Source organism: Lithobates pipiens, unplaced genomic scaffold (assembly GCF_037356315.1).
Source record: "Lithobates pipiens isolate NorthernLeopardFrog02 unplaced genomic scaffold, aLitPip1_a1.2 Scaffold_1, whole genome shotgun sequence".
In the NCBI taxonomy this organism is placed as follows: domain Eukaryota; kingdom Metazoa; phylum Chordata; class Amphibia; order Anura; family Ranidae; genus Lithobates; species Lithobates pipiens.
Genome location: NW_027507685.1, coordinates 227,849,610 through 227,873,279, shown reverse-complemented (window position 1 = coordinate 227,873,279; position 23,670 = coordinate 227,849,610). Strand labels below are relative to the sequence as shown.

Here is a 23,670-nt window from a genome sequence, read left to right as displayed (position 1 = left end):
ACTAACGCCAACTGGATGTATTTGGAGAAAGAGGGAGAGAATTGAATGTATATACTTAGCGGTATATAGCGGTACATACAGCGGTACTCCATTGGGGCTGGATCGTTAAGGATTCAACGTACATCTGAATTTACATAGCGCTCTTTTGCCATTTATTGGAGGTGAGAGGCTGGGGAAAATAGGTGGTGCACGCACTGGGCACTGAAGTTTACACAGAAGTTTGCAGTGGACTATCACCAATTGAATATCACTTCTATATATTTTTGCATGGACTTCGATTTTATTTATGCATGGTTTTAGTGGACATTTATTTTTTGTCATTATGCACTCTTTCACTTGAGTGGTTATCGATTATATGCAATGTATTGATATTGTTTATGCACTTATACACGAATTTGGATTGTATGCATTTTTATATACACACGTATCTGGATTTATATTCATTTGCATTATTTATGCACCTTTAAGCACTTGAAGCACTTTTATTTATTTATTATACCTTACTTATGAGTAGTATTTCATTTTTGCTATTCATATTTTTTCTAGCATTGCACCTTTTTACTTTATAGGTAGTGCCGCATTTATTCACTCATTTTACTTGATATAATTTTTGGTGTTGAGATCACCATTTTGTGCTGGCTGCTTCCCCTTATTTATTATTTATTATTTCACTGATTTGAGATAGTAGGCAGGTGTAGCGCATTAGTATTTTTTCTTTATAAATGGGCACTTAAAGAGCCACATACAGGTACGTGATTATGCCCAGCCGTGCCATTCTGCCAACGTATATGTGCAGGAGGCGGTCCTTAAGCGGTTAATGGGATAATAATGAAGCTGCTTTGCTGGTGATACTGATGGAGTTATTGCACTAATTTCCAAAGGCTTTTTTTCTAGTGATATCAAGAATATTTTTTTTTTTTGGGCAAGTTACCACAGCACCATTATCCCATAGTCCCTTGTCAATTTTACATTGTATTTTTTTAAATGTATGGTACATTTAAAAAACTAGAGCTCCGTCGTCTGCTGTGACGATCTGAGGAGATCGATCAACTGCTGGCTTACCATTGCCTTCAGATTACAGGCTCATTCTGACCTTAGGGGTCTCCTTTGGAGGTAGGGGGCTGGGGAAACGTGTGATACTCCAGATTGCTGCTGACTGGATTGGAGGAATCTGAAATCGATCACTTTCTACACATGCACTTTACGTCTTCTATATGACCTGTTTGATGAAGATTTAGTACATTCACAATTGCACTTTACTGCACTGATTGGACTTTGCACCTTTTAATTTTTTTACTATGACTTTTATTATTTTGCATTTCATGCGATTTCTTGCACTTTAGCCTTTTTTTTTTTTTGCATTTTATGTGTTTATGTTATTTATGGTTTTGTATACACATATACACACACACACACACACACACACACACACACACACACATTTATAAAACCAAAATAAAATTTAAATTATTAATCTAGACAAAGCTTCCCTGTTGGTTTAGATATATTGGGGATGGTTCTAAGCACTGTGTCTTCTTCCTTTTCAGATTTTTTTCCTCAGAGAATAGATGAAGGTATCCCCTCCCCCCCCCTTCCAAGTCACCCCTTGTCTTTATCCCTTACCCACCTCCGAGCATTGCCCCTTGGTCTACTCCCTACTCACCTCCCAGTACCACCCTTTATAGAGGATACAGAATCAAGTATCATTGTAATTTGTAGGAATGTGTTAATGATAACAAGAAAAGCAGTACAATAGATCCCCTGAAGTCAGAAACAATAGACCCCAACAACAAAAATTCCCCATCAAAAACAGATCCCTCCAAACACAATAGATTCCCCCAACACTGGAGCCTCAGCAACAATATAGCCCCACAAAAAGAAGAGGGGACAAGTGGGACTTTAAATGAAGCATGTCAATTGAAAATAAAATGAATAAATACATGTGAGTAGATGAAATGATTTCATTTATAATCAATAACCCCTGGGGGTAATCATTAGATTTGTCTATACTCCAGATTTTCTGATCATTATTATGAAAATATATTGAGTGTCTATCTATATTTATATTACTGTATTACCATGGTATGTATTCAGATCATGGACTACCCCCAGGGGTTATTGATTATAAATTAAATCATTTCATCTACTCACATGTATTTATTAATTTTATTTTCAATTGACATGCTTCATTTAAAGTCCCACTTGCCCCCCTCTTCTTTTTATACAATTTACCCGGGATGGAAGCATGCCATTGCTACTTGGTACTGCGGCAGGTCACTTCTCTTAAATCAATATGGCCCCACAGCAACAATAGATCCCCAGCAGCCTGCATAAGTAGATTCCGCCCAACAACATAACACTCTCAGAAACAATAGACCCCCATCAGCAACAATAGACCCATATACAACAATAGATCCCCCATCAAATGTACACAACAACAATAGATCTCCCAGCAGCCTGCATTAGTAGACTCCTCCCTTCAACAGTAGATCCCTACCAGGAACAAATGATCCCCCAGCAACATAAGACCCCATGCAATAATATATCCCCCACCAGCAAAAACAGACCCCCCAGCAACAATAGATCCCCCAGTAGCCAGCATCAATAGACTCTCCAGTACACACTGCCATTATGTACATTTAGCACTGCGTTCCCGCTGAAAAAAGCCCCGGTCTTCCTGTACAGAGACTCCCATCGACGTCCCGGTGTCTGCAGTACCCAGAGTGAGGTGAAATCACCCCAATGGGGTCATAGAAAGCGATAAATATCTAAAAACGTTCTCATCCCTCCCTATCCAAAACTAAAGGAACAGCTTTAAAGCGGGGTTCCACCCTAAAGTGGAACTTCCGCTGATCGGAACCCTCCCCCCCTCCAGTGTCACAATTGGCACCTTTCAGGGGGGAGGGGGGTGCAGATACCTGTCAAAGACAGGTATTTGCACCCACTTCTGGGCATAGACTCCCACGGGAGTCTGTGCCTCTTCCTGTCCCTGCGCGCTGTCTCCTGGGACACACACGGATCCCAGAGACAGCGCGGACAATTCCTATTGCACTGCGCGACTCGTGCATGCGCAGTAGGGAACTGGAAAGCGAAGCCGCCGTGCTTTACTTCCCGATTCCCTCACCTAGAATGGTGGCAGCAGCAGCCAAGAGCCGATCGATCGGCATCGCTGGACCCCAGGACAGGTGAGTGTCCATTTATTAAAAGTCAGCAGCTGTAGTATTTATAGCTGCTGTCTTTTAATATTTTTTTCCACAGTGCAATCCCGCTTTAAGTCTCAATCCCCAATAACCCCCCACAGCTCTCACTGATACATTCAGCCACATCTCAATGTGAGTAAATCCAAACAGTTTTTACACCATCAACACAAAATGGTTCCCTCGGTTATTTTCATATGAAGAACTTCCTTTAATTGAAGATGAACAAATACCTGACCTGGACTAGAGACGCTCATACATGGAATGATCAGAGTCTCTTTATATATAAACAATCTGATCTGAGAAGTCCTAATAGGTAGAATCACCATAAACTCCTATTTGTGTTCTGCCTCCTAACTTTCTGTGATGAGGAAGGACGGCTTTATAGACTCCCTGTGTGTCTGTATTGTCATCGGTGTCCATAGTCTACGGGGCCACAAATGTCACACCAAACAAAGTGCCTGCTCCTTTATTCAAGTTACATAGAAGCCCATTACATAAATACAAGCCCTATAACCCATAATGGGATTCCTCTAGTAGTGCATTGTCACATAGGTGTGACTGGAAACTTCACAAAAACTGCATAAAGAGCCCCCTCCAGCCATTTACATGAGCCACAAAGTATTAATACTCAAACATAAAATGATTGGTTACACCGGGGGGCTCCAAACATTTCCAAAGAGCCAGTTTACTGTCCTTCAGACTTTAGGGGGGCCGGATTGTGGCCAGTGAGGGTAAAAAATGTTCCGGGCCCAGCACCAATGAGAATAAACATGGCCTCGGTGTTGGTGGTCAGTAGGAGTAATGCCCCATCATTGGTATGGGGGGGGGGAAAAGTACCCCATTGTTGGTGTCAGTGGAAGGAATAGTGCCTCACATAATTAGCAGGAATAGCTAGCAAAGGTCTGCAGTGTGGAGAGCACTGGGTTATACCAACAAGTTCTACTTTTCATCATGACTTTCCATTTTTATACTATTTTTTAAAAATTTGGACATTTAAAGGTTGTATGGAATGTTTAGTGCTCTATTACATATGTGATTGGTAAATCATACATTAGAGGTGTACATCAGACCACATAGAGGACACACTGAGGAGGAAAGGAGGAGCGAGGAGATAAATCTGGCCAGAGACAAATGGAAATTTGATCTGGATTATCAGCGATCACTCAAATTTCCATCAGTGTGTGGACTGTCTGGTTAGACAGAATGTGATCGTTTGATCGACTTCTGTCAAACAAGTTGAAGAAGGTTTGTTGATGGATGTACAGTCAGTGGGGAGTCTCGCTGTCAGAATACGATGTCCTGTGTGGATGGAGGAATCCATCATTCCACGTACATACAACCGGACTTTCCCTCAGAAAAGGTCAGAAGGTCTTCCCAACGGAGTTCCGACCAAACGGACTTGCCCACACACAAACTGACCAAAGGCTGTTCATTTTTGAAGATGACGACGTATGAGAGGACTAGAAAAGGAAGTACAATAGTCAGTAGCCAATAGCTTCCCTTGTGTCGTATTTGGTCCGTCGGACCAGCATACAGACAAAATGGTTTTCCTGATAGAAATTGAGTCCATCAGACAGATTTGAAACATGTTCTATTTATAGGTCCGTCGGAATTGAAGAAAAATATCCAATGAAGCCCACACACCATCGTAACAGACATTTTCTGCGAGAAAGTCCGGTCGTGTGTACGCCGCATTAGTTGTCTCTTATTCTGTCCGGACCGCTGGCTGAATAATAAAAAAACAGGCCCGTCTATGGCCGGCTTTAGTCCCATATGAAGGACCGCCGGAAGCTCTGCATTTGTCACCTATTATTAGTAAAGTGTTTGTATAGTAGTGTGTGTGTGCAGCACTGATAGATATTATAACTCATACATGGCATAACACAGAAACTGTACTGTACTCACCGGAATGGACTCCTATGACAGCCAGACAGAGGAGTGGGATCACAAAGAACACCATTCTCTTCTTTGTAGGAAGACAAACTATTCTGTCACCTCACCCACTTCTACTTATATTCCGTGCAGAAGGAGGCGTGGACTCTGTACACCGGACACTGCTGATTGGATGATTATTATCTCCTATCCAATAGAAAAATTCATACACAGATGAGATCACCAGTTGCTAGGCAGAGGCAGTGTGAAAAGGTTGTCTAGTGGAAGAATAGAATGGGAGAAAGTGAAAGTAAAATGCTGGGATGTCAAACATGATGACAGAGGAGCTCAGGGCGGGGAATTCCACATCCTGAGCCATGATCACTGAGCGGGGAGATGTGATTGGTTGGCACAGGAACTGAAGCCTTGTTACTGGCGGCCATTTTATCATTCGCAGTTCAGAATAGAAAAGATGATTTCTTTCCCCCATTATAATAACATATACAGACGCCTGAAACCCAACTCCACACACTTCTTTTTGAAGTACTGGATAGGGAAGGAAGTCAGGTTTAGGTTAGAATTGCTCTCTGTGAGGTTGATTTACTAAAGACAAATATATTGTGTACTAGAAGTGCACTGCAAGTGAAGGGGCTCTAGAACTGAGGGGAAGCTCTGCTGATTTCTATCATCCAATCATGTACAAGCAAAAATGCAGTTTTTTTATTTTCTTTGCATGTTCCCCTCATATCTAGAGGACCTGTATTAGCAATGCACAGAACATTTACCTTTAGTAAACCAACCCCTGTGTCTCTCTTCAGGTGGACATGAAGAAAAAACTTTGCTTCCTGTCTCCCAGATAGCAAGGATAACTGGCCAAAAATGTGTGGCAGTGTTGAATTGTAAAGCCCCATGCACACTATCAGTTTTTTGCTGAGTTTTTCCTTCAGGTCTATCAAAACCATGTAGTGCAAGGGCCTGCCTGATTGTATACAAATTGAAACTCCTAAGGTTTAACCTCATAGTATATGGTTTTGGTAAATCTGAAGGAAAAACTCAGCAGAAAAACTGATGGTGTGAATGGGGTTTTAGTCTTTGGTAACTTGCTGCATATTCACTTGCAATTTTTTGATTGAAAATGTATACTTTATTTTGCAAGAAAATATACAAAAAACAAATACTTTAAAAAGGGTACATTGTAAATAGAGAGGGGTTGTAACTGCTCTCATCTCTTCCTCTCCTCACACAGAGCCTGACAGTAAGGAGAGGAAGAGAGATCTGTGCTTCAGCCTGGAAGATCAGTGAGTTTTTAGCTGTTTGTCCGCTGTTTACCCACTGATCACCCAGCTAGTGTCCCCCAAAACACAGTTTCCCCAAAAATACCTGTCATACAGAACAGCGGGCACATCTGTCCGCCAACAGCGGGCACATCAGCCCGCCATCTGACACATCAGCCACCCGCCATCACCAGGCGCATCTGCCCGCCATCACCAGGCGCATCTGACCGCCATCACCAGGCGCATCTGACCACCATCATAAGGCACATCTGACACCTGTCATCACACATTTGCCTCCCGCCAACATCTGGCACATCTGCCCTCCACCATCAGGCACATCTGCCCCCCGCCATCAGGCACATCTGACGCCCGCCATCAGGCACATCTGATGCCCGCCATCAGGCACAACTGACGCCCGCCATCAGGCACAACTGACACCCGCCATCAGGCACAACTGACACCCGCCATCTGACATCTCCCGCCCGCCATCTGACATCTGCCCGTCAATATGACTAAAAGGTCGTACAGTGCAGAGGAGGCTTTCCAGATACTCCAGAGTATGTCGGACGAGAGTAGCAGGGAACTCTCTCCGTCAGACTCGGATAGCGATTATGAGCCAGTGGAAAGCAGTGGCTCCAAGATGGAAACTGTGGAAGATAGAATCCTAACAAGGAGAAACGGGAAAAATGAGCAGGCGCAGACATCCACCAGCAGTGCAGCACTCCAGGATGATATGCAGGCATCCACCAGCAGCGCAGCACTCCGGGAAAGGCAGGCATCCACCAGCAGTTCGGCAACCTTCCTTGAAGATAGGCCAGATGCTAGCAACGGAGCATCCCATCAATGAGGCAGTGCCCATACTAGCCTTCCAGATGTTCTACTGTATCCAACATGGCTACCCGATACGTCAGTAGAACTTGTAATTCCCAGTTAGGGATGAGCTTCGTGTTCGAGTCGAACGTACGTTCGACTCGAACATTGGCTGTTCGGCCGTTCGGCGAATTCCGAACGTTTGGGCCGTTCGCGTCAAAATTCGAGTGGCGCGCGCGGACCATAATGCACTGCGGTGGCGCAGTGCATTGCTGGCTCATGATTGGCCAAGCATGCACTGTGACCCCGCATGCTTGGCCAATCGTAGCGCCAGCAGCGAGGAGAGCCATGATTGGCCACAGGCATCCTGCCTGTGGCCAATCATAGCTCAGGCTGTGTAGTGCACGCCCCACACTATATAAGGCCGCCTTTGAGGCGGCCTCGTGTAGTGTGTTAGCATCTGAAGCAGTGGGTGTTCTGTGTACCTTCAACACAGTACACACTGATCATTTTTGGCTGATTTCCTATCTTGCTGCTGTGTAGTGGTGGTTGTCTGTGCCCTGACCGCAGTATACACCACTATATTCACCTCACCTATATAGCTAGTGATCTAGCTTTAACCACTTAACAACTGCCCATTGCCGATTAACGGCTTCAGGGCGGTTGTTTAACTCTGAGAGGCCGTTAATTAACGGCCTCCCAGAAATCTGCTCTTGCGCGCCCCCTGGGGCGCGCACCCGAGAGCATCCGTGACGCGCCGGGTCCACAGGACCCGGCGCATCACGGATCACGGTAAACGGCCGCTCGTCGCGGCCGTTTACCACGTGATCGCTCCGTCAAATGACGGAGTGATCACTTGTAAACAAACCGGCGTCATGTTATGATGACGCCGGTTCCTCCCTCCCCTCTCTGTACCGATCGGTACAGCTGAGGGGAAAGAGATCGGTGTCAGCAGCGATGTGGGCTGCATCTGCAGTGCCCACATCGCTGCTCACCGAATTTAACCCCTCAATTCCCTGCCAATACTCTGCAATACCAGTGCATACTCTGCAGTACCCTGCCATTACTCTGCAGTACCCCGCCATTACTCTGCAGTACCCCGCCATTACTCTGCAGTACCCCGCCATTACTCTGCAGTGCAGTACCCTGCCATTACTCTGCAGTACCCTGCCATTACTCTGCAGTACCCCCCATTACTCTGCAGTAACCCCCATTACTCTGCAGTAGCCTGCCATTACTCTGGAGTACCCCCCAATACTCTGCAGTACCCTGCTATTACTCTGTAGTACCCCGCCAATACTCTGCAATACCCTGCCATAAATTGCCATACCCAGCCATACTCGGAGATACCCAGCCATACTCGGTGATACCCTGAAATACCCAGCCATAGACGCCCCCCACCCCTCACCGCCCTCCGGTGCTTCTACCAACTCGCCAGTACGATCAAAGCCAGAATCTTTTTTTTATTTTTTATTTCAGGCTTCCCAGCCTAGAGGTGAGATGTGGGGTCATATTGACCCCCAGATTTCACTGTAAAGAGGACCTGTCACCCCATATTCCTATTACAAGGGATGTTTACATTCCTTGTAATAGGAATAAAAGTGATCAAAAATATATTTTTGGGGAAAAAAATGTCAAACTAAAATAAAGTAAAATGAACAATAAAAAAAAAAAAAAAAATTTTAAAGCGCCCATGTCCCCATGTGCTCGCATGCAGAAGCGAACGCATGCGTAAGCCCCGCCCACATATGAAAACGGTGTTCAAACCACACATGTGAGGTATCGCCGAGAACGTTAGAGCGAGAGCAATAATTCTAGTCCTAGACCTCCTCTGCAACTCAAAACATGTAACCAGTAAAAAAAAATTTAAAGCGTCGCCTATGGGGATTTTTTAAGTAGCGACGTTTGGCGCCATTCCACGGGCATGTGCAATTTTGAAGAGTGACATGTTTGATATCTATTTACTCAGCATAACTTCATCTTTCACTTTATGCAAACATTGGGCTAACTTTACTGTTTTTTTTGTTTGTTTTTTAAGCACAAAACTGTTTTTTCCCCCAAAAAAACGCGTTTGAAAAATTGCTGTGCAAATACCATATGAGATAAAAATTTGCAACGACCACCATTGTATTCTCCAGGCTCTTTGCTAAAAAAAAAATATATATAATGTTTTGGGGTTCTCTGTAATTTTCTAGCAAATAAATGATGATTTTTACATGTAGGAGAGAAATGTCAGAATTGGCCTGGGTGCTCCAGAACGCCTGATTGCGCTCCCTGCATGTTGGGCCTCTGTATGTGGCCACGCTGTGTAAAAGTCTCACACATGTGGTATCGCCGTACTCGGGAGTAATAGCAGAATGTGTTTTGGGGTGTAATTTGTGGTATGCATATGCTGTGTGTGTGAAATAACCTGATAATATGACAATTTTGTGGAAAAAAAAAAAAAAGGAAATAGGCCGTCAGTACTTCAGGTGTGATCAATTTTCAGATATTGGCACCATAGCTTGTGGACTCTATAACTTTCACAAAGACCAAATAATATCCACCAATTTGTACTTATTTTTACCAAAGATATGTAGTAGTATGAATTTTGGCCAAAATTTATGAAGAAAAAATTACTAATCTGCTAAATTTTATAACAGAAACGAAGAAAAATTCATTTTTTCGCAGAATTTTCGGTCTTTTTTATTTTATAGCACAAAAAAATAAAAAACTGAGAGGTGATTAAATACCACCAAAAGAAAGCTCTATTTGTGTGAAAAAAAGGACAAACATTTCCTATAGGTCCAGTGTTGCATGACTGAGTAATTGTCATTCAAAATGTGAGGACACCGAAAGCTGAAAATTGGTCTGGTTATTAAGGGTGTTTAAGTGCCCAGTGGTCAAGTGGTTAATAATAGAGCTTGCAGTCAGTAGTGTTAGGAGATAGTGCGTGCGTCTGCGTGCTCTGTACCCAGTACATACCGCTATAATATAGGGCAGGCCCCTACTTTCAAACATCCAACTTACAAACATCTCCTACTTGCAAACGCAAGGAGACAGCAGCAAGTGAGATGAAAAAAGATGGACGACAAAACAAATTATACAGGGGTGATAACCCTTCCCTATGTTTTCCAAAAAGCTTAAAAATAGTTTTTTTGACTGGAGCTACACTTTAAAAATGTACCGGTTGAAAATTACAAACAGATTCAACTTAACACAACAAACCTACACAGTCCCTGTCTTGTTTGCACCGCCTGTATACTGCTGTTCTGAGTATATAGGGCCTGGGGGCCACACGCATTTCCTTTTTTTAATATGGGTACGGGGTTCCCCTTAATATGCGTACAAGACCCAAATAGGCTGGTAATGGGCAGGGAGGGCTACCCATGCCATTTTTCTCAATGATTTTCAACCATATTGCAGGAACCAGATATAGCATTAAAACCGCAAGCAGTTTTAAATGGTGTTATTTCCGTTTAATGTCATTTTGTGCAGGGACTGTTCTAAACACGGGAAACACGTGGCACTTCACAGGCATACTACAGACACCCCCCAGGCACCATATTTAAAGGAATATTTCACCTTTTTTTTTCACTTTAATCGTCATTAAAATCAGTGCTCCCGCCAAAACGGCAGTTTTTAAAACTTTTTTTTGCAGTGACCCATGTCCCCTGAGGCAGGAGGCAGGTCCCCAAACCCTTTTTAGGACACTATCTTGCATATTAACCGTTAAAATTAGCACTTTTCATTTCGAACGTTCGAGTCCCATAGACTTCAATGGGGTTCTAACGTTCGTAACGAACGCGGGGGTCGTTCGCAAGTTCTGGTGCGAACCGAACCGGGGGGTGTTCGGCTCATCCCTATTCCCAGTTTTACATCCCAGCCAGGCCCTCAGATACAGACAGAAAATGTAACCCCACTTTATTATTTTCATTTCTTTTTTACCAATGATCTCCTAACCGACATTGTGGAGCAATGTAATCTATATGCCAGCCAACATATAGCCAACAATCCAAGTCAGTGGCATAACTAGAACCTTCAGGGCCCCGATGCAAGAAACCATGAAGGGCCCCCCTGAACCCCAGCCAGGGCCCTTCCCTCCGAGTCCGGCTTTGGAACTCCAGGGCGTGGTCACAGGTATGACCTTTGTGAGCCCTGTAGTTCCACCACTGGCATCAGTAGTTTTTTTTTATTATTATTTTTTTTTATTTTTAGGTGCCCCATTGGGGACTGTCCCTAGGCAGGATGGGGTCCCCATCCCCAGAAGAGATGAGGTCCTTTTCTCCAGGGCAGATGAAGTTACTGCCCCCAGGTTAGAAGGGGTCCCTGTCCCCAGGGGAGATGGGGATCCCTGTCCCCACATGAGAAGGGGCCCCTGTCCCCAGGGGGAGATGGAGGGGGTAAGTAATGGTGTGTGAGGGATGGGGTCCTCTCACTCACCATGACCAAGCTGCAGGCTGCGCACTCATCCATGTTGGCCTGGGCTCCATCCAGTGTGCTGGACGGGTGATCAGCATATCTCCCAGAAAGACCTTTCATCATCTGTGAATGACGGGGGAGGAGGGGGGCTGGCAGACAAGCCTGCAGTGTCCTCCGGGGAGCCGGCTCTTATAGGGCTGCACTGCATCTGTGTGCTTAAAGTTTGTTTACCCAGGAGAAGTATGCAGTGCAGTGTGGGCCGGACTCGGGGGGGCGGGACTCTGGCTGGGGAGAACAGACATCGGACTGAGCGGCAAAGCATGGAGCAGAAGAGGGGTACTCTGAGGAGCCAGCCGAGGACACAGGTCATGCGGAGAATGCACAACTAAAGAGTGTGATAGTCGAGCATGGAGCTGTGCTACTCACCCTCCACCTCCAGCCACCCGTGTGCATGGTGCACTGGTACCCCTAGCTGCCTATGCTGCTGCCGGTCATATGTAGCGGGGGCATGGGCCCCCTACAGCACAGGGCCCAGTTGCGGTCGCGACTGCTGCACCCCCTATAGTTACGCCCCTGATCCAAGTTCTTCCTATGCCGGTCCTTTTTTTTGGAAACCCCTCACCGTGGAAGAATTTAAAATTTTCCTTGGCCTAACCCTCAACATGGGGCTAACAAAAAAAAAAATGAAGTCCATTCATATTGGTCTACCCAACCTATCCACCACATGCCGGTCTATTCATCAATTATGCCCAGAAACCGTTATGAGATGATCATGAGATTTTTACATTTCAATAACAATGCCCAATGCCTCCCTCGAAATCATCCCAGTTACGATAAATTATTCAAAATTCGGCCCCTAATCAATTTTTTTTCCGCCAGTTTCAAGCAGATGCTTACCCCTGATAAAAAATATTTGTGTGGATGAATCCCTATTACACTTCACTGGACGACTTGGAATACAATACATGCCCAGTAAAAGAGCCAGACGTGGGGTAAAATTTTATAAGGCCTGTGACAGGGCCACGGGTTACACATATGACTTTATAATTTATGAGGGAAAAGACCGACAGCTAAACCCCCCTGGATGCCCTACCTACATGGGAACAAGTGGCAAAATTGTCTGACAGCTGATCCAACCATTGCTTGGGAAAGGTTACCACCTATATGTAGACAATTTCTACACAAGTCTCCCACTTTTCCGCCATCTGTACCTAAAGCAGACTGTGGCCTGTGGGACAGCACGGACCAACCGCAAAGGCTTACCACAAATATTGGTCACCAAGAAATTAAAACAGGGTGAAATGGCCAGTATGCAGACTGACGAGGTACTAGCGGTGAAGTGGAGAGATAAAAAAAAGAGATGTCTACATCCTTTCCACAATACACAATGACACCTTGGTGGAACTGCAGAGAAGAAAAGGCCCCATCCAGAAGCCAAAATGCATCCATGAGTATAACTTATACATGGGGGGGGGTGGATATGAATGACCAGATGATGCAGCCCTACTTGGCCACCAGGAGATCACTGTTTTGGTACAAGAAAGTCGCCATTTATTTGATGCAACTAGCCATGTTCAATTCATATATTATTTTTTCTAAGAGCACCCAAAGTTCCCTGACCTATCTAAGATTCCAAGAAGATGTTATCACTGCCCTTGTCTATCCCCATGGCCAACCCACTCAACTAATTCGCTCTGATGCAGTATCCAGACTCCATGAAAGGCACTTTCCCAACATCCTCCCTCCTACCCAAACAGGTTGCAAACCCCCAAAAAAATGTGTGTGTACAAGTAGAGGAATTCGCCACGACACCCGATACTACTGTCCAGACTGTCCCTCCCAGTCAGGCCTCTGCATTGGAACTTGCTATCGAAGCTATCATACTTCACTACACTATTAGTAAAGTGAAGATGATTTCTTTCCAGTTTCCACTTTCTGCCATTTCTGTGTATGACCCGGACTGTTAAATGACTATGCCTCTGCCAAACATGTTTCTGCCTTCAACGTGAATTGACCTCGGCCTGTTAAATGACCATGCTTTTTGCCTGCCTCCTGAACTGATCATTTGCCCTGCCACTGTACAGCACAGGGGTCTCACACATGAGGGGCTCCAGAAAAAGTTTTCCGAGCGGAGAAAACATTTTTCTCCAGGTTTTTCGTTTTCTCGGATTAGGGTCTGGAGACTCTGAGGCTTCGTAGAGATTTAGGTGGGAAGAAGCCTCTACCCCTGTCCTTGGGTCTTACCTGACCAAGGCCCAATGTACAAAGTGCCGCCTGCTGCCATCTGAACTGGCCCTGCCTTTGCCTGCCACCTGAACTGGCCATGCCTATGCCTGAACTGCCTGCTAAACCTTGGACTGTACTGAACCATGTTCATAATTTTCCATATCTGTCTGCTGCCTGGACAATTCCTGGACATTTCCTTTGGCTGTCTAGAAAATGCTTTGACTGCTCTGGAACAGTGTCCCTGCCTGCTAAAACCACAGGTGAGCCTTTTTTTACCCTTTGCTCAGCAGAATGTATTTTGGGGTGTAATTCTTGGTGTGTACATGCTATATGTTAGAAGCCTGAAGGTGGTACTTGTATGTTGAGCTTCTGTATGTGGCCAGGCTGTGGAAAAGTCTGACACATGGGGTATCGCCATACTCAGGACGAGTAGCAGAATGTATTTTGGGGTGTCATGTTGGCTATGTACCTGTTATGTGTTAGAAAGATCTTCTAAATTGACAACTTTGTGAGAAAAAAATAGGTTTTCATTTTCTTTCCACATTTTCCAAAAACTTGTGGAAAGAAATCATATGTTCAAAAGACTCATTATGCCTCATAGAATATACATTGGGTTGTTTTCTTTCCAAAATGGGGTCACTTTGTGGGTAATTCCATTGTCCTAATGCTCCAGGGCCTTGAAAAATGTGATAGGTACTCAGGAAATGAAATGTGTAATTTATGCCTTTAGAACGCCTGATGGTGCTACATGGATGTTGGGCCTCTGTATGTGGCCAGGCTGTGGAAAAGTCTGACACATGGGGTATCTCCATACTCAGGACGAATAGCAGAATGTATTTTGGGGTGTATTTGCAATTATGCCTGCACCATGTGTGAGAAATAACTTGTAAATATGATAATTTAGTGAAGAAAAAAAATATATATATATTTCTTAATTTTCCAAAGCATTGTGGGGGAAAAATTGCAACTTCAAAAAATTCACTATGCCTCTTACTAAATACCGCAGACTGTCTTCTTTCCAAACAGGGGTCATTTGGGGGGTTATTGTACTGTCCTGACATTTTAGGGCCTCAAGAACTGAGATAGGCCATCAGTGCATTAGGATTGATACATTTTCAATAATGCATAGCATGGCTTGTAGGCTCTATAACTTTCACACAAACCAATGATCATACACTTATCAGGATTTTTTTTTTACCAAAGACATGTAGTAGAATACATTTTGGCCTAAATTTTCGCCAAAATTAGATTTTTTTGGTTTCTTTTAAAAGAGAAAGTAGAATTTTTTTTTTTTTCAAAATATTCGCTCTTTTTTCGCTTATATTACAAAAAATAATAAATGAATAAATACCACCAAAATAAAGCTCTATTTGTGTGTACAAAATGATAAAAAATGTATTTGGTTACAGTGTAGCATGACTGAGTAATTGTCATTAAAACTGAGAGAGCACTGAAAGCTGAAAATTGGTCTGGGAAGGAAGGGGGTTTAAGTGTCCTGTATTGAGGTAGTTAAAGGCCATCAAGTGATAGTCTCTGAGCAGACTGTGGACCAGTCTGTGACAGTCCTCGAAGGACATCCTCTCCCTCTGGTGGATGAGGCGCTTTCTGGCGCACCAGACAGCGTCGTTAAAGCAGCACAGCACCCGCCAGGCACTATCAATGTCCTCCTGTGAATGAGTTCACAGAAGAGTCCGTTCAGCACACCAAAGTGTGTGATAACAGTCTGTGGTACACTGCCATCCATGCCAAATCTTTATGCCTGTTGGTGAGTCTCTTTGAAGAAACATTCCTCCAGACCACTTTGCAAGTGGCTGAAGGGAGGCCTGGAACAGTCTCAACAATGTCCAATGCTCTAATCAACTTGTGGATAGTTTTTGGCTTCCACAAGTTGGGCTTCACTCCATGTAGCCCCAGCTCCTTAATAAACTTGAAAGTGTCCAAGTATTAACAAGGAGTGTCCCAGTTGCAGGGGATGGAGCTGTTCCATTTGTCCCATCCCAGGGACCTCCAAAAAGGCAGGAGGAAAAAAACAGGACATGGAGTTACCACCAGAGTCTACAGTTCTGTCAAACAAAGTTCTGCAGATGTAGCTACAGGTAAAGAACACCCTCAGTAGAGTGGCGATGTCAGGCATGCCCTTGAGAGGTTCCTTGAACATAACCACCCGCTTTACACTGTCCATTTTGGAGTTCCAGATGAAGTGAAACACCGCCCTGGTGATGGCCTTGCAGGTGTTAACCCGGGGGGGGGGGGGGGGCAGGCCTGGGCAAGGTACTGCAACACAGGGAAGATCTCGCTGCAGAGTACCAGTGTTTTACCTTCAATGGTGAGTTCTCTGAGGCTCTAAAGCCCAAACTTTTGTTGCATTTTAGTCAGTCTTTCTTCCCAGGACTTCAGGGCTGCGCCCTCAGCTCCAAACCACACCGTGAATTTTGATGAAGTCTGCTTTGATGCTGAAGGGCATGGGTGCAGAAGAAGGCAGGAACCACTTTCTGAAGAGCATGACTTCCAACTTCCTGCAGTCGACCTTTGCTCCTGAAGCTTTGCCGAAGTCCTCACAGGTCTGGGCGAGTGTGTCGATGGAGCGCCAATCGGCACAGAACACTGTCACATCATCCATGTAGAGTGAGCACTTGACCTCCTGTTTGTCCGGTCCTGGTGCGGTGATCCCTCTGATCTCTGGGTTCCGTCTGATGCATCGGGCGAAGAGCTCTATACAACAGACAAAAAGCAGAGTTGAGAGAGGGCAGCCTTGTCTAACCCCAGACAACACTGGAAAAGGGTCAGTTTTCCAACCATTCACCAACACCACACTACAGATATCATTATACATTACATTCACATAAGAACAAAACATTTCCCCAAGACCAAACCTGCGCTGCACATAAACTCATGGGAGACACAGTCAAAGGCCTTCTCCTGGTCAAGACTGACCAGGGCCTCGTGCACACGGAGGCCATGAATGTACTGGACCGTGTCCCGGACAAGTGCAAGGCTGTCCGCAATCCTGCGACCAGGAATGCCACAAGTCTGATCTGGGTGGATGATCTGTCTGATGATAGACTTTGGCGAGGATTTTGTAGTCCACGTTCAGAAGAGAAATCGGACGCCAATTTTTCAGGTCCGATCTCTCCCCTTTGCGTTTATACAAAATCGTGATCATCTCCTCCCTCAGTGACGGAGGCATTCTGCCCTCCACCACCATCTCCTCGTACAGCTCGAGCAGGTCTGGACCCACCAGATCCCACAGCATTACATAAAGCTCCACTGGGAGACCATCGCAGCCCGGAGTCCTGCCCCGACCAAAGGATTTAGCGGCAGAGTGCAGCTCCTCCAACACCAAGGGGGCGTTGACGGCCGATGAACCCGCAGGATTAATTGGGTTAGAGATACCGGACAGGAACCTGTCGGCTGCCTGTGTGCCTGTTGTTTTTGGGGAGTAGAGGTTGGTGCAGTAGTCGCTGACCACTTGCATCACAGCCTCTTTATTTCCTTATGGAGTGTTCCGGTCTTGTCACGCAGCTCTGACAAGGGTGTGTGTCCTGAGTGGAGTTTCCTGAAAAAGAAAGAGTTACACTTCTCACCTTTCTCAAGATTCTCCACCTTGGCACAGAAGACAATGTGCCTGGATTCTTCCTCAAAGTGCCCTTTCAGGCTCTTCTTGGTGTCCTCCAGGTCCTGCCTAACATCCCAGCCGCAGTGATGAAGGTCCTGCAGGGACTGCAACTGACGTTGCAGTCTCCCGAATTCCCTCTTCCTGGCACACACTTGCTGGCGTCCCCTTGCCTGAAAGAAGCTGCGCAGCTGGACTTTCACAAACTCCCACCAGTCACTTACCCTTCCGAAGAATCTCTTTTCCTTCGTCCAGGTGGAATAGGCCTCCCGAAGTTCCCCCATCAATTCCTCATTTTCCAGCAGGGTGCTATTCAACTTCCAGGAGCCTGGTCTGCGGGGAAAGCCCTCGCCCAGGTCACCCTGAAAGTGAATAGCCCTGTGGTCGGAGAAAAAGCAGGAGATCATAGAGAACTCACGATGCTTGACTGCTCTTGAAGTGAGCACGAAGTCAATCCTGGAACGCACTGATCCATCAGGTCAGCACCACGAATAGTTCATGGTACCTTTCCCTATGGATCCCACGGCGTCCTGCAAGGAAGCCTCTGAGATCATCTCCTTGAGCAGCCCAGATGTAGCATCAAGTTTTGCGTACATGCTAGAGCTGCGCCCATCCTCCTCTATCAGACAGTTAAAATCACCGCCGATTACTACTGCCCTGGCGGTGACGAGTCCGCAGGGTCTAGAAAAGTTCCAGCCACTCACTGATTGATGAGCCTAATTGGCTCTCCCACCCACGAGCCCCCCCACGAGCCAGAAGACGGCCAGAGACTAGCTCATGGATAAAGTCAACCGTGAAGCGCCCACCCCTGACAAGAATGGCTACCCCTTCGGATTTACAATAGCCACCCCCGGACCAGTAGGAGAGACCAATTGTCCACTGGGAGGTCAGGTTAGTGTACCTCCTCAGAGCGCACTCCTGGAGCATGTAGAAATCACTCTGCTGTGTAGAAAGAAATGTCAGTGCCACTTGCCTTCTAGATGTATCCTTGATACTCCTCACATTAATGGAAAAGATTGAGATCTCTGCCATAATGAAAAAGGGTAGTAGGCTAGTCAGCAAGGGACCGAACTTTCCCCCCCGGAGGGGGCTCTTCCATTGCTTCCTCTGCCTGTCCTGTGTTCTGGGTCAGACCCAGCTCCTCCAGGACAGCCTCCATCATCTTTTGATTGATGCTGAGGTTGAGGCGGAGGTTAGGCTCAGAGTCAGCCATGATCTCCTCCCCCTCTTCATCCTCCTCCCCCGCCGACTTGAGGACCTCCACTACTGGCTTTGGTCCATCACTGACGCTCTGGACCCCATTGGGCCGTTTAGTGGAGGTGGTGGATTCTTCTGCCATTGGGCTCCTTGGCTCTCGTTTCCGGCTTCCCGTTGGGCCACTGGTGGGGTGGAAGGGAGAGCGGGGAAGTCCTCCAGGGAGGACAGGTCCGGGGTGGGAGGGGGAGGTCTCCTCCGGCACGGAGGGGGAGGGTGGGGGTGTGCTGGAGGCGGGGGGGAAAGGCAGAGGTGGACTTACCAGTGGTCTTTCGAGGTTCCTTTGCTTTTTCTGGTGGCTTCTTCCCGGTGCTGGCGGATGTCTTGCCCTGGATCAGGGCTCCAGCATAAGTCTGGGTCCTCTGGGGGCAGTGTTTGAACACATGCTCGGACGCTCCACAGAGGTTGCAGGCTTTGGACCTTGGACAATCCTTGGTCTCGTGGCCTAAAACCCTACAAAACCTGCAAGCAAGCTCTGTACAATCCTTATCCATATGTTTGGTGTGGCTACACCTGTTACAGGTGTAGGTTATCCCGGGATAGAAGAGGATTCCTGTGGAGTTGCCCAGGGAGAAGCACGGCTGCAGGTGCTGGATGTCCCCCGAAGGGTCTTTCCTAAATTTGCAGAGCACAGACCACTTACCTATCCAGAAGCCGTTGGCATCGAGGATTCAGGCAGGGTCCTTCACCACGGTGCAGAACCTCTGGAGGTAGGTGGCTATGTCCTTGCCTGGGGTATGGGGGTTCCTCATGGCCACCGTCACCCTCTTTTCAGCCCATGTTATGGGGCAGTTCGCAGCGAACTTACGGAAAGGGGATTCAGGGCCATTGGTCTTCAACATCTCCCAATATCTTCTGCAGACCTGGAAAGACACAAGTTATGAAGAAAATACCTTTTGTGAAGGCCTGTACTGAAAGTGTCTCTGCTTTTCTGAACCCCTGCTCCAGTATCATCTTCTTTCCGGGGTCATGTCGGGGACTCTTCTGTCCACCTCTCTCAGCTGGAGTACGACGGTCTGTTTCATCCAAGGCTCCAAGGAGGGGAGCCCGTCAGCAGGCAGGTACGGCCTGGCTGGTCTCAGTTGGCTGGTCCTGGCCAGGGTAGAGGTGGAGGTTAAGGCAGCGGCTCCAGAGGAAGTGGCTGGACAAGGGTTCTTCTTTGTACTGCTGGTCTTCTTGTCACTCTTCCCCATAGTCGAGGAGGAGGATGTCGCCTCAGGTGTTTCTTAAGCGGCTTCCTTCTTATTCCTTGAAGTCTTCGCTCTGAAGCTTTTACAAAAGGCTCTTGCATCTACTGCCCAGAGGTAGTAATGCAGGGGGGGGGAAGACCACAACCTTGTTTCTTGTGGGGGCTAAGCCTCTAGCCCAATAGCAGCAAGTAGGTGAAGCTGAATTTAATAAACGATCCTACAAGGACCTAATGGCTTGGATAGATACAAGTGGTTCTCAACGTCCTAGCTGTGAAGCAGAGACACCCCTAAAGGCTATAGACGATACTACACTTGATCTTAGCCAAAAGGCCGAGAAGCGATCACTTGCAATTTTTATTTTTTTTTATTGAAAATGTATACTTTATTTTGCAAGAAAATATACAAAAAACAAATACTTTAAACACGGTACATTCCACTCTGTACTGAGACGCAGTGCATAAATACATTACACAACAATACAGTTCCAAGCATACAAATAAGTTACATTCATCCTGCAGTATGATGCCTGATGTACTGCGCAGAGTAATGGTACCCGAAACATCACATGCATGACGCCGCATTACCCTGAAAGCATTACAAAAACATGTCATAAAAATCGCTTGCAATTTGTACTCTTACAGAGCACTTGAAGCACAAGTTCTAGTTGACACTTTTAGCAAAGTTGCAATAATGAGTCTACAGCAAGAGCTCTGTAAGTCACAGTGACCCCTGTGGTGGGATGACAATTGAACAAAATAACTGAACCAGAACTTGAAGCAGACTTGCAGAATGTTTGCAAAGAAAGAGAGGCCTAGAGTAAAACAAGAAAAGCAATTGACAGAGGACCAGCATGACAGGGGTTAAAGGGGCTTGGGTATAGGAGGCTTAATGAACATTTGGCTGTGCAAAATAAGCAAGTAAAGTTTATCTGATTGGGGCAAGGTCAGGAATGGGTGGCGTTTTGGGAGATGTGGTTTGTTAGCTGGGTGGGGTGGTCTTCAGTTGGAGGTCTGCCAGAGGGGAACAACTTCCCACCCTCCCGCACTATATTTTGTTGGTATTCCTTGTTGGGTAATTTTGTTGTTGTGAGAAGCCTGGTATGGCGACTGGTGGGGTGCAAGGTCCTTTTAGGTTAATAAGGGCACAAAAAGGTACGGTGAGCCCATATGGGACCCGTCTGAGGTACGGCTCTTGATTGGTGGGATTTATATCTGCGAGTTGTCTCAGAGTCTGTGGTTTTGTGGCTGGAGGCCTGAGAAGTGACATGCAGGTACTGTCCTTTGTTTTGACGCCTATTAGGATCTTGTGGCTCCATTCTTTATGCACTGTGTGTTCATGTTATTTTATTGATCAGTTATTAATTTGTTATTTACATTTTGGTTATGTAGCGGATGACATTTTGGACAAAATGTCACACGCATGTAAATTTAGTTTTTGCCTCAGAAGTGTAGGTAGGGCCTTAACACCAGTCTGACCAGGCTGTGTTTGGAAGCTCTGCCTGGTCATGTGAACGTTGAGGTGCACATGACAGGCTAGAACCAGGTCTGGTTGGATGTTTAGCTATCAGCCTTCTCTGAACCAATCAGTGGGAGTGCCGGGGCCTGCTGAGGAGTCTGGAAAGGGGTACTTAAGGGGTGTGGGTCACTTGTTTTGGGGAGAGGTGTTCATGAGACCCGTGTGGTCTGTTCTGGTTCCAGGACCGGGGTAGCCCCGTGAGGGGTCCCGGTCACGGGGTGTTCGACATCCTGCAACATGTTCCTGTTAGAGGCCCCTGATAGGTCTGCGGTAGGGATCCGTCTGTTCCCGAGTCTCGGAACCTGCTGGTTCGAGGCGCAGTAACTGAGGGAGGATTCAAGGTGTCCGGGTGTGCTCTCGGCTTGGAGAGGCGCCACAGCTCATGGAATTAACCGGGGAAGGACTCTTTGGAGGAGGGCCGGCAATTGGCATCCTGGGAAGTACGTTGAGGAATTCACGCTTTTCCAGTACCATTGAGGAGACAGGAAATGTTCCGGGTACTGAGGAAAAAGGTTCCTGTTCACCCTCAGTTACAACTTGTCCACGTTCATAGGATTGTTCAAGTTTGAGACAAAGTGCTGACTGCCATGATCCCTGGCTAGAGATCTGTTCAGCTTTGAAGTACCCAGCTGCGAGTGGCAACTCTCTGGGTGGAAGTAGAGACTTTGCTAAACCTGCAGTTCAAGGTGCCTGAGTTCTTCACCCATGCCCTCTGTTCCCACAAGAGACTGTGTTATTGGATGTTACTACTGCAAAATAAAACCTTTGTTAAAGGACTTTATCTGTGCCAGTGTTCAAGTCGTTGGGTATCAACCCTGGGAACCCCTAGACATGGAAGAGCAGGCCAAGAGAAGGTAACCGGTAAGCCCAATAAGTCAAGGCCACCCTGCAATGGGTTATGGCCGCTACAGTTAATAAAAGGCTGCTATGGCCAATTAACTCCAATCTGTTGTGGTGTGGTTATTATACTGAAGGAGAGGGGGTATTGGCATAGCAATCCAGCACAAGCCACATTTAATAACTTAGTCAAGTTAATCTGGAGTCATACAATGCAGACTTGCAACAAACCTTTGAAGCCTGGCACTTCTATCAATAGCATAGCAAGTCATTTTCAAACCTGCAGCACAATTGCTTGCTATCTGGGATTGTCTTCATGATCAATTGCTTTAATTGAATTAGAATAATAAAAATGACAGAATCTGTTGACTTTCTCTCTATTCGATCCTGTCCTTTCCTTTTCCCCCCTCACATCATAGTCATCCTGGAAGTCAAAATTAAATCAAAGATATTTTCTGCCCTACACTTGTGATTAATATTAGCTAAAAACAAATCACCCAAATGTTTCAGCTGTACACCTGTAGCGCCGGTACTCCTAATGAGTGTGTGCTATATGTTTAAATTTAGTTTCTTTCTCGTACATCACGGGACACAGAGACTCAGTAATTACTGGTGGGTTATAGGGTATCACTAGGTGATTGGACACTGGCACACCCTAGACAGGAAGTTCAATCCCCCATATAACCCCTCCCCCTACTGGAGGTACCTCAGTTTTTTCGCCAGTGTCTTAGGTATTGGTCACAAGTAAAGATGTGCTGAGCTCCGCTGGAATATCCTTACTGGGGCCAGCTATGCAACTGGATCCATTCAAAGTGTCTTTTCCAGACCGAATTGGATGGTACCCAGGCCTCGTGTCCAAAGAAACAAGGTTTTACCTCTAACGCTTCTCTTTTTAGAGAGCTGGACCCTGGGATACAGTATTTGTTTCTTTCAGCCATATTCCTGGCAGGGTGATTTATGGGCCCAGAACTGCGGATCCCCCTATTCAAGGGGGCCCCAGTCTCTGAAGGTTTTTTCCTAATGGAGCCCACCGTGAGAGGTGAAAACTGGGTCTGTTTTTCAGACCCTGCAACTGGATAAGGTAAGGGAGACTCCTCAAGAATTTTTCTAATTCTAGTAGGTTTTCTCCTTTTAAGTAAATGTATGCTATGCCTATAGTCGCCACCGGGGGCTGCCAAGAGCACATAACTTTTCATGCCTGATCTGTCTGCTTGGTGTCCTTGCTCTATGCTCCTCCAGCCATGCTCCAGGAAGGATGAAGGTAAGGGTTTTTTCCTTCTGGGATTCTCCCTCCATGGATTAGTGGGCTGAGACAGGTCTGGGCAGAGAGCAGCAATATACTTCACCACTCGCCCCGTCCACTGCCGCCATTACAGTGGCTTCACATCCACGACCCTTCCCTCTCCTCTGTCTCAGCCTCCCCTCCATGCTTGCCAGCAGGGTTAGAGCCTCTGCTTGCGCGGGAAACACTCATTTTT

At 46.2% G+C, this 23,670-nt stretch overlaps 1 protein-coding gene and 1 pseudogene across 1 annotated transcript in view; both read right to left on the bottom strand.

Annotated features, from left to right (window-relative positions):
- LOC143984050 (class I histocompatibility antigen, F10 alpha chain-like) overlaps nucleotides 1-5,228 on the bottom strand; it is a 692,198-nt gene extending 686,970 nt beyond the window's left edge. Inside the window, exon 1 of the mRNA XM_077484346.1 lies at nucleotides 5,106-5,228. Coding sequence (XP_077340472.1) covers nucleotides 5,106-5,160 — 55 coding nt within the window. The 5' untranslated portion in view covers nucleotides 5,161-5,228. The remainder of the gene's footprint in view (nucleotides 1-5,105) is intronic.
- A 14,799-nt stretch (nucleotides 5,229-20,027) lies between these two features.
- LOC143989581 (U2 spliceosomal RNA) lies at nucleotides 20,028-20,182 on the bottom strand (annotated as a pseudogene).
- Nucleotides 20,183-23,670: the final 3,488 nt, after the last annotated feature.